Raw genomic sequence first — 12136 nt, forward strand, 5'->3', positions numbered from 1 at the left:
GGACATGGAAGTACTTTTAAACTGAAGCACTTCATGTTTTAAATTTTTTTTTTTTAAATTGAGATTTCCAATCGTGGTAGTGAAAAGGAAGCATTTTGCAAAGCTGCCATTTTAGGTCTTCCAGTTGTTTTGTCTTTGGCTGGCTGCCCCATCCATTTCAGCAGAGATCAGAATCCATCCTATTGTGGACCGTGATACTGTAATGTAAATAGAAAATTTACTAGGGATGAGACTTGTACTTATTTCCCTTCCCCTGCCATGATTATTAACAGGGAACATGACAATTTCTTCTGTAATTACAATTTCTGTTGACATTTCAGCCGCTTGATACTGACTCAGTTTCTTCTAAGCTGCTTCTACATTGAGTGCAGCTGACAGGGAGATGTAGTCTCCCTCTATTATGTAAACAAGCTGGATTGGAAATGTGGATTTACAATTCTGCTGTTGGAATAAAGGAGCTGGTTTTTGTAATACAAACACAGGTGCAGTGGCATGCATGGGGCTGGAATAGCATGGCATACTAAAGGAAATTAGTTACCATTAGAAATAGCTGAAATGCATATTAAATTGACACAGTTGAAAAAAAATAAGATTTTGATTACCGAGAATCGAATAAAAAATCTGTGTCTGGGACCGAATGAGCGAGAAAAATAAATAGAAAACTGTGGCAAAGCAATTGTTGCACATTGGGCAGACTAAATGTAAAAGTGGGACAATAGCACGCACCGCTCTCCCAAAAGTGGATGAAAGTTGTGAAAGGGCCTCTAGCCAATAGTCTGCATGTCTCCATTCATCAGTCATTTAGGGTCCAAGTTTCCACAAGAAAAAAAACGGGCGCCCCTCCGAGCTGGGCGCCCGTTTTTCGCGCCTAAAAATAAAATCGCGATTCTGGAGCGTTCTGCAGCTCCTTGTCTGCCTGGCGCAGCGTGCAGGGGGGGGGCGGAGCCTACACTCGCGCCGATTTTGTAAGTGGGAGGGGGCGGGTACTATTTAAATTAGTTTTTTTCCTGCCGGCAACGCTGCACGTGCGCGTTGGAGCGTTCGCGCATGCTCAGTGTGAAAAAAACATTGGCACTCGGCCATTTTTGTAGTTCTTTGCAGCTGTTTAGTTTAAAAAACATTTTTAATAAAAGTACATTGCCATCAGCGCAGAGGCTTCTTGTAGCAGTGAGAAGGCTGCAGGAAGCCTCAAAGTTGAGGCAGCCGTTTCCCGACGACCTCCGCCTTTTGCCGTCAGGAAATGGCTCCTCAATTTCTGAGGCTTCCTGTAGCCTTCTCTCTTTCCCGCCAGCGGTCTGGAATGGCTCCATTCCCTATCCTCCCCTCCCCCGCGTTCGGTCGGCTCCCTCTCTTTTCCCCCCCCCCCCCCCCCCACCTGCGTTTGGTTGGCTCCCGCCCTCGTTTGGTCGACTCCCCCCCCCCCCCCCCCCCCCTTCGTTCGGTCGGCCCGCGTTCGTCGGATCCCTTCCCTTCCCTCCCCCCCCCCCGCGCGTACGGTCGGCTCCCGCCCGCCCGCGTTCGTTGCCTCCCTCTCCCCCCCGCCCCCCTCCCGCGTTCGGTCGGCTCCCGCCCGCCCGCGTTCGTTGCCTCCCTCTCCCCCCCGCCCCCCTCCCGCGTTCGGTCGGCTCCCGCCCGCCTGCGTTCGTCGGCTCCCTTCCCTCCCCACCCCCCCTCCCGCGTTCGGTCGGCTCCCTCCCGCCTCCCCCCTCCTGCCCGCGTTCGGTCGGCTCCCTCGTTTTGTGAGGCTTGCTGCACCATTCTTCCTGGCTGAAGCACTTTCACACAGGTAGGAAGATGGTTTATTTAATCATTTCCTTGCTTATAAATGTTTATTCAGGTTGGATTTATTTGTATAAGTATAAATAAGGATTGATTGTAGAATTTAATGAGTTCCCTTCCCTCCCCCTCCCCCCCCCCCCCCCCCCCCCCCCCCACCTCGTTCTGGACGCCTGATTTGTAACCTGCACCTGATTTTTTAATGTGTAGAACAGGTTTTTTCAGTTCTACAAAAATCTTCACTTGCTCCATTCTACTTTAGTTTGGAGTACATTTTCACTGGAAAATTTTAAATCAGGCGTCAGTAGCCGGACACGCCCCCTTTTGAAGAAAAAATTCTGTTCCAAAGTAGAACTGTTCTACCTGACTAGAACTGCAGAAAAAAAAATGTGGAGAATTGCGAATTCTAAGATAGTCCGTTCTCCACCAGTTGCTCCTAAAAATCAGGCGCAAATCATGTGGAAACTTGGGCCCCAAGTTTCTAAAAAGGGTACTGCGGAGATGCTGCTGAAAGCATTTACATTTTTATTCATTGAATTGTGGGCACCTATCACCTGTATTTTCTTTAAAAATCTTTATGTACATGCCAGTTGCCTATCAATCTTGCTTCCTGTTGTCACTATTTCCGGTTGTAGTGCTATATCAGTATTTCACTGAAATTGCTTAGGTAAACACTCCTGGGAATGTCCAACAACAACAACAACTTTTATTTATAGCACCTTCAATGTAGTAAAACGTCCCAAGATGCTTCACAGGAGTGTTATAAGACAAAACAGATAAATTTGACACTGAGCCACAAGAAGAAATTGCGGCAGATGAGCAAAAGCTTGGTTAAAGAGGTAGGTTTTAAGGAGCATCTTAAAGGAGGAAAGAGAGGATTAGGCAGCGAGTTCCAGAGCTTGGGGCCCAAACAGCTGAAGGCACGGCCACTGATTGTTCAGCAGTTTAATCAGGGATGCTCAAGAGGGCAGAATTTGAGGAGCACAGATATCTCATGGGGTCGTGAGGCTGAAATAGATTACAGATAGAGGGAGGGGCAAGGCCATGGAGGGATTTGTAAAGAAGGATGACAATTTTGAAATCGATGCGTTGTTTAACCGGGAGCGAGCACAAGGGTGATGGGTGATCGTGACTTGGTGCGAGTTAGGACACGGGCTGCTGAGTTTTGGATGACCTAAAGTTTACGTAGTGTAGAATGTGGGAGGTTAGCCAGGACTGTGTTGGAGTAGTCAAGTCTAGAGGTAACAAAGGCATGGATGAGGGTTTCAGCGGCAGAACAGCTGAGGCAGGGGCGGAGACAGGTAATGTTACGGAGGTGGAAATAAGCGGTTTTAGTTATGCCGTGGATATGTTACCTGTTGCTGGTAATGAACCAATTAAATTACACCAATTGAAATTTACAATTTTCAAACAAGTGAAATTTTAATTCACATAACATGATTAAATTTACTAATTGAATTATGTTTTATCTTTTTTATTAAAGTTTTTATTTAAAGACCTTCGTCTTCTAAAGTCTCAGCTTTAATGCTGACTTCTATTATGAACTGATCGGACATGTACCATCTGTGAACAGCAGGATCTGTGATCCTGGTTTTCTTGACAGAAACAAACAAATTTCTCCTAGATTGCTGTTTATTGCTATTGAAAATGCAATTAAAAATCTCCTATAAACTTGAAGCTTACAGAATTTTTTATATATTTGAAAATCTGGAAACAAAATTATAAATATTTGAGCATCAAGATTTTTTATTTCTGTTTATTGGAAACAAGAAGTCAGCAAACTAAGTCATGGAACTGAATTCGCGGCCCCTACGGGCACATAAGAGGTGTACAGTGCCCATAGGGGTCCCACATGCACCAAAAAGAATCCTCTTCACAGATCGTACGTCTCTTCATACAGAGTAACTATTTGTACTAACCGCATCTCCGCATGCGTCCTCCCCGACTCTGGCCCCCGGGCGCCATTTCTACTAACTCTTTTCAGTTCGAGTCCTCCATCTGCTCCTCCCAACCAAATGCCTGAAATCAGAACCAGAAGTGGGACCTGAACACCACCTTGTCCGACTGAGCCACCTGCAGCCCTGAGCCTCTGACCGAGAGCCTCTAAGCTTGGAGGGAGGGGGGACAGAGCGAGAGCGAACTTGCCTTGGAGGGGGGGAAAGAGAGAGACAGCTTTTGGGAGGGGGGAAGAGAGCCTTGAAGAGGAGGGGGGGGTGGGGTGGCGGAGAGAGAGAGCCTTGCGTGGGGGGCGGGGTGGAGAGAGAAAGGCACGGGGAGGTGGTTGGGTGGGGGCGGGATAAGGTTGGGCTTGTGCTTGGAGAAGGGACTTTGGCTGGGGGAGGGATGTGTCCTTTCTGATTTCTGAAGTCAAAATGGATAATGTTACAATGTGCAAAGATAGGCTGGGTGCTTCCATTTACACATTCCAGAGAAACTTCAGGGTGTGGCTTATCCTCCAAGGGGACCAATCAGAGAAACGGCTGCCATACAGTTAGTAGAAATAAACACATTCATCTAATAAATGGGCATTCACTGGCGGTGAGTTGGGCTATTTGCCCAGCGAATGGCCGTGAAATTCTTATTCCTGCTTTTATCAGCGTAAAACTTTTAAAGGACACGCACACATTTTCTCAATAATTTAAAACCTGTGAAATAAGGTACATTTATTTTTAAGACCCTTTAAATTGTGTAAATTTATTTTTCAAAAATATTTTGTTAAATATTCCATTTTTATTAATTTTAAATGATTTTTAACATTTATTTTAAGTGTGTATATTTTGGGGTATTCCCATTCTATATATACGGAACTCACTGCACGTATGAATGGGAATACCAATACTTTGGTTGGGCCGGTCCACGTGGTCTTAGGGGCGCTTGCGAAACGCCTACGCCCATGGGATACGTGGGTCTCTGAGTGTAGAGACCCAGGAGCGCATGTCTCTGAATCTCCCAGACCACCAGGTAAGTTTGTGGATTTTTTTTCAGGTCGGAGGCATCTGCCTGTGGGAAGCCTCCGACTGCAATTTCTGCAATAATGTATTACATTTCTAGCCTCTGTCCTTTTCGAGCATATTGGGAGTGCATATCAGGAAATTGTGCGCTCCCTGCCTTTGATGTTCTGACCATTAATATAAAGAAGCAGAAAATTTAGGCTTACATGCTCCAAAGGAGGTATCTAAGGACAGTAAGTGGCTGACAATAGAGAAAGTGGTGGTATAGGTACCTGAGGATACACAAAGGCTTGTGCATTCATCAGGGGAGGAGACTGACCTGGAGAGGGGCTTGGGTCTGTTGTTTGAAAATGGACCTTGAGCAGTTTGGTACCTATTCCCTTTGACATCTCCTTCCTGATGAGACTAATAAATCCACCCCCACCCCACCCCCCCACCCCCAAAAAAAATTTATCAGATCCCAACAACACCCAATACTGCCAGATTTTGTCTCTTTCCCCCTCTGCCAGGGCTCCTTGATTCCAGAGCTGTAGGAAACATCTAATGTTTGTAGAATATCCATCTCTAATGTTCCTGGGACCCTTCCTTAAAATACTTCCAGAGCTGAGATCTTACCCCAGTATTTGCAGGCCTACTTCTCACTGCTCTCAGATCTCGTAACATCTCTGTTCCTTTAAAGTTACAATGAGCAATGCCAAAGGAGATCTGTTAATGTTACTAAATCTGTAAACTGACACATGAGAGATCCAGTAAGAGGGCAGGCAGATATTGGAGTACAGCAATTTTTTTTTGAAAGTAAAGAGGGCTTAGGGAAGGACCAAGAATGCAAGACCACCAACATTTTTTAATAGAGAAGAGAGCATCAATCAGTAAGTTTAGCTGGCCCAAGGTTTTATCCATGTTGCAAATCTCTGAAACTGTCGTTGATTGTCTTTTCCCTTAACAACTCTTGAGCTCTGCTCTTGGATACGACGCAGGAAAAAGCTTGTCCCCTGATGGGCTTATGTGGTCTCAATCTTTCTTGATTTTATTTTATTTTATTTATACTACCGTGGCTAATTCTTCTTCAATTTTCTTACTAAGCTCCATACAAGATGTCCTGCAAGCTCTCCTTCCTAGAAGATAAGCAGGGAATTCTTAATTTCACAGTTGTAGCAATAAGGCATCTTGAATAAAAAATGGTTTGTGAAACAAATTAAATAACTTTTTTGATTTTTATCTTGCAGGTATACAAAGCTTGGGTATGCTGGGAATACAGAACCGCAGTTCATCATTCCATCATGTGAGTTTAGTGCATCAATATTAATTACCAATAAATGTTTCATCTAGATACAAAATAAAGTTCTTAAATTATACTTAGAGAGATATTGACAGAGATGGCAAAATGTGTTCTGCTTAAATTATTTTCCATATCTTGTCCTAATGTTAAACAGAAATAAATTGGCAGTATCTAATTTGCATAAAAACAATCTGCGCTTCACTATCCTTGCGTAATCAGTGTAAATTGTTTTACCACAAAAATGTTGAGTTATACTTGATATGAAGCAATTAGTAATTTGCAAAACTTGTCGTATATCTGCAAAAATGTGTCTCCGATACAAAACTAAATTATGTAATTGCAAAACTTCATTTTTTCTGAGGAGTATAAAGTTATAGCTCACACTTCAACTTTTCAGCATTTAACAAACCATGTAAAACAGTGAGCAAAACTTTGGGGAAAGTAGATTTAAAAGTTCCTTTCTTTAAAATAAACTTCAGTTAATCTGCCGAATAGGTAGATAAGTCTAATCATAGTGCTGCCATAGGAACCATTAAGGATAATGAAAACATTTAATATAAAAGCATAATTGGTTACAGGATAATCACTTACTGTATGTAATGCTGAGACTTTAGCTAGATATGTAATAAATCTGCTGTTTAGAAAGCTTTTACTGTTTGCACTTCCTGTTTGTCACACTTTTGCTGTCCAGCTATGTTGATTTAAAACAGGAAATTAGAAATGAAGAGGCAGGGAACATAAAAATCAAAAGTGGGTAGAAAACTGCGACTAAGAAACTAATAACTTTTAAAAAAAGAGCCAATCTTAACTGACCAGTCAGAGGAACCTGCCAATAAAAGAATGGTGAAATGATTGAGTTGTTCAAAATAAGTTTTTGAAAAAAAGTCTGCTGCCATTTTTTTCCTCAGTAACTGAAATTTCTAACATTTAAAATATGTAATTTTTCTTTTTGTTCATCCAGAAAGCTTATCGCGCGCAGGGGCGGGGGGGGCGGGGCGGGGCGGGGGGGGGGGGGGGCAGTTAATGACACTACCAGTGTTACCTGATTGTAATTTGTTACAGTTGAAGCAGTTACAATAAATATACATTATTAAAGTGCTTTTATGCTTAGAAATAGCTTCTGGTTAGGAACTGGCTGACAGCCTGGGAACAAGGACCCAGGACCTCCTTCCCCTATTTCCTGATGATGTGACCTGTCTCCCAGTACTCTCTCATCCTGTAATTCCCCCAAACCAGTGCTCCCAGATCCTGACCCCATAATGCTTCCAGAACACGGAAGTTACTTCCCTAGTACACTCCGATTCAGCCCACTTCTTGTATTAACAGACTGAGATTCCCTCTACAGTGCTATCAAATCCCAGCACTCTTCACTAGTTGTCCTAAAACCTAACCTCTCTGAAAAAATTAATGCTGCTTTATCCTTGGTCACAAACCTCCACCAACTGTTGCCAGATCCTGACACCTACCCTCAATGTTGCTGGAGCTCAAGACTTTCTCCAATGCAGATACAATGCTGTACCCCACAGTACAACCAGACCATGTTCCAAACTCCCACTTATTTAAAGACACGAGGTCACGCCTCTGCTTCACACCTAAGCACTGTTTCCATTGCCATCTCCTGCCACCAGAAATATCATTCTCTGGCTTTCACCCTCCTACCCATTTTAATATTAGACTCCAAGAACCAACTAGTAAATTATACTCACATTCCATCACACCATGCTACAAACCATAGGAATTACTCTCCATACTATTGCCAAACACCAGAATTACTCCCAAACACCAGAATCTATGGGCCGAAGTTTTGGGCCGCGCCGGACCTGGACGCCCGTTTTTCGCGCCACAAAGTGCGCCAAAAAAAAAATTACAGATTCTCCGGCTCCCTGCAGGTCCCCTGGAGTCGGGTGCGGCGCAGCACAAGCTGAAAACAGTGCCGGGACCTCTGCACATGCACGCTACAATGGGCGCGCATGTGCAGTAGCTCCAGGCGCCCAAAACTGTGGGAGGGGCCCGAAGCACGCAGCACCTAGCTCTGGCCGAATGGCCTCACTGGGGCTGCGTGCATAATGCTGCCTCCTATGCCCAGCTCCTGCTTCCTCCCGACCCGACTCGACTCCCGCTCTCCCCACCGCCCCCCCACCCCCCACCCCAACGGCCCCGGACTGGACCCGTCCCGCGCTCCTCCTCCCCGCCCCCCCCACCCGACCTGACCTCCCTCTCCCTCTCCCTCGCTTCCCCCCCCCCCCCCGACCCGAACCGAACCGATCTCCCTCCCAACGACCCCCCCCCCCCCTTGCCCCAAACTGGACCTGACCCAACCTGACCTCCCTCCCTTCCCCCCCCCCGACCCACGCTCCCGACCCCGGACCCGACCCGACCCAATGCCACCTATCTGTAAATCTGGTGCTGGGGACGGGCCCTGCCCGGAGTCCGGTTCAGCCTCCCTCTCGCTTCTCCTCTCACCCACCCCCCCCCTCCCTTTCCTCCTTCTCTCCCCCACCCCCTCCCTCTCCTCCTTCTCTCCCCCAACCCCCCTCTCCTCCTTCTCTCCCCCCCACCCCCCATCTCCTCCTCCCCCCCTCTCCTTCTTCCTCCCCCCTCTCCTTCTTCCTCCCCCCTCTCCTTCTTCCTCCCCCCTCTCCTCCTTCTTCTCCCCCCTCTCCTCCTTCTCCCCCCCATCTCCTTCTACCCCCCATCTCCTTCTACCCCCCATCTCCTTCTCCCCCCCATCTCCTTCTCCCCCCCATCTCCTTCTCCCCCCCCCATCTCCTTCTCCCCCCCCCATCTCCTTCTCCCCCCCCATCTCCTTCTCCCCCCCCATCTCCTTCTCCCTCCCCCCTCCTCCCTTTCCCTCCCCCCTCCTCCCTTTCCCTCCCCCCTCCTCCCTTTCCCTCCCCCCTCCTCCCTTTCCCTCCCCCCTCCTCCCTTTCCCTCCCCCCTCCTCCCTTTCCCTCCCCCCTCCTCCCTTTCCCTCCCCCCCTCCCTTTCCCTCCCCCCCCCCTCCCTTTCCCTCCCCCCCCTCCTCCCTTTCCCTCCCCCCCCTCCTCCCTTTCCCTCCCCCCCCCCCCTCCCTTTCCCTCCCCCCTCCTCCCCCTTCCCTCGCTGTCAGAAACACAGACACTGACACACTGGGGGGGAAATCCCAGCCAGCTGTTGGAGGGCTCCCGGTGCTGCAGTCAGTAAGTAGCAAATATTTTATTTATTTATTTTTAAATTATTTCTTATTTTTTTTGATTTATTGGTTGATTTATTGATGTTTTATCATTTATTATTGATGATGGCTCTTTATTTGTAAAACTGAAGTGTTTAATGTTTGTAAACTTCCCTTTAAACTCCCCCCACCCCCCCATTCCCTACGCCTGATTTGTAACCTAAGCCTGATTTTCTAAAGTGTAGACAAGGTTTTTTCGACCATACAAAAATCTTCACTTACTCCATTCTAAGTTAGTTTGGAGTAAGTTTTCACTGCCAAAACTTTGAAAACAGGCTTAAGTGGCCGGACACGCCCCCTTTTGAAAAAAAATTCTGTTCCAAAGTGAAACTCTTCTATCTGACTAGAACTGGAGCAAATTAAATGCCGAGAATTTGAATTTCTGAGATACTCCTTTCTACACCAGTTGCTCCAAAAAATCAGGAGCAACTGAGGCCGAAACTTGGGCCCAATGTCTTTCCATTGACCAGAAACTTAACTGAACTAGCCACATAAATATTGTGGCAACGAGCGGGTCAGAGGCTGGGTATTCTGTGGCAAGTGTCTCATCTCTTGACTCCCCAAAGTCTTTCCACCATCTACAAGGCACAAGTCAGGAGTGTGATGGAATACTCCCCACTTGCCTGGATGAGTACAGCTCCAACAACACTTAAGCACGACACCATCCAGGACAAAGCAGCCTGCATGATTGGTACCCCATCCACCACCTTCACCATTCACTCCCTCCACCACCGGCGCACTGTGGCTGCAGTGTGCACTGCAGCAACTTGCCAAATCTTCTTCGGCAGCACTTCCCAAACCTGCAACTTCTACCACCTAGAAGGACAAGGGTAGTAGGTGGCTGGGAGCAACTCCACCTGCAAGTTCCCCTCCAAGTTACATAGAAACATAGAAAATAGGTGCAGGAGTAGGCCATTTGGCCCTTCGAGCCTGCACCACCATTCAATAAGATCATGGCTGATGATCACCTCAGTACCCCTTTCCTGCTTTCTCTCCATACCCCTTGATCCCTTTAGCAGTAAGGGCCATATCTAACTCCCTCTTGAATATATCCCAACGAACTGGCATCAACAACTCTCTGCGGTAGAGAATTCCACAGGTTAACAACTCTGAGTGAAGAAGTTTCTCCTCATCTCGATCCTAAATGGCTTACCTCTTATCCTTCGACTGTGTCCCCTGGTTCTGGACTTCCCCAACATTGAACATTCTCCCTGTATCTAACCTGTCCAGTCCCGTCAGTATTTTATATGTTTCCATGAGACTTGGAAATATATCGCCTTTTCTTTGTCGTCGCTGAGTCAAAATTCTGGAACTCCCACTCTAACAGCACTATGGGAGTACCTTCACCACAAGTCTGCAGTGGTTTAAAAAGGCGTTTCACCACCACCTTCTCTCGGGCAATAAATTCTGGCCTTGTTGCCAGCGACGCCCACATCCCGGAACAAATTTAAAAAAAAAAACTCCCTCTTAATCGCTGTAAGAACTCACAACACAGTCTCCACCATTGATAAACTTTAGATACCTACTTCATAGAATCATAGAAATTTACAGCACAGAAGGAGGCCATTTTGGCCCATCATGTCTGCGCCAGCCGACCAAGAGCTATCTAGCCTAACCCCACTTTCCAGCTCTTGGTCCGTAGCCCTGTAGGTTACGGCACTTTTAAGTGCGCATCCAGGTGTCTTTTAAATGTGAGGGTTTCTGCCTCTACCGCCCTTTTCAGGCAGAGAGTTCCAGACCCTCACCACCCTCTGGGTGAAGAAATTTCCCCTCAAGTATCCTCTAAATCTCCTACCAATTACTTTAAATCTGTGCCCCCTGATTGTTGACCCCTCTGCCAAGTGAGACAGGTTCTTCCTATCCACTCTATCCAGGCCCCATCATAATTTTATATGCCTCAATCAGGTCTCCCCTTCGCCTCCTCTGTTCCAAAGAAAACAGACCCAACATCTCCAATCTTTCCTTACAGCCAACATTCTCCAGTCCAAGCAATATTCTTGTAAATCGTCTCTGCACCCTTTCCAGTGCAATCACATCTTCCTGCAATGTGTTGACCAGAACTGCACACAGTACCCCAGCTGTGGCCTAACTAATGTTTTATACAGTTCAAGCATAACCACCTTGCTCTTGTATACTGCTGCATGTTGCTTACCATGTTCTTGTGTATCCTGTGCTTTGCAATAAGAGCTAAAAAAAAATAGGGATAAAATATAACATCAATATATAACCTATATAATCATTTATGGTTTTATGGAAAAATGGCTAGAATTGTAGAAATCGATCTTCAAAGCACGTGTAAAAATTCCACAATGCCAAGTAATAAAAATGGAATTTCTTATTTAGTCACCATAAATCAGTGACCCTGATAATACACTGTGTTGCATTGTACAGTGCACTATTGTTTAAAATAACGTTCGCTATTTCACCATGAGTAATGCCATGGGAGTCCTGCTAAACATTAAGGTCTTGGTTATAGCATACACTTCCTGTACCTCTAGGATATTCTATATTTGAACACGTACACAAGCTATCAATTACCCTCTGACCTCAGCACCTCCTTGAAGAATAGGCCACTGAGGACCTATTTACAGCAATTAGATCTTGTGGACATTTAAATAGACACTTTAAATAGACTTGGTGACTGATTTTTTAAAATTAGCTTCAGCTCAGAAGTCCTTTTATAAGGAGGAATAGTCATTGCATAAAACAATCCAGATTTAACCATAGTTTCAGTGAAATGCAGCTAACCTTTGCTGGTGTCACTGTCTTTAATTTTAAATTGATTTGTTGAGTGTGTTTGGGCAAATCAACAGACTCTAGAAATTAGACAAAATTCACTATTTCTAACCCGTCATGGGTAATTTTTTTATGCAGGAATTGGACAATATGCAATTTCAGTTGCTGTGAAAAGCAAATGGG

The 12136-nt window shown here is 45.9% G+C and overlaps 1 protein-coding gene across 1 annotated transcript in view; it reads left to right on the forward strand.

Annotated features, from left to right (window-relative positions):
• Positions 1-12136, forward strand: part of LOC139259757 (actin-related protein 3) — an 86476-nt gene that overhangs the window by 17477 nt on the left and 56863 nt on the right. The window contains exon 2 of the mRNA XM_070875458.1: positions 5954-6009. Within this exon, the coding sequence (XP_070731559.1) occupies positions 5954-6009 (56 nt within the window). The remainder of the gene's footprint in view (positions 1-5953; positions 6010-12136) is intronic.

This window comes from Pristiophorus japonicus, chromosome 3 (genome assembly GCF_044704955.1).
Source record: "Pristiophorus japonicus isolate sPriJap1 chromosome 3, sPriJap1.hap1, whole genome shotgun sequence".
Taxonomy (NCBI): domain Eukaryota; kingdom Metazoa; phylum Chordata; class Chondrichthyes; family Pristiophoridae; genus Pristiophorus; species Pristiophorus japonicus.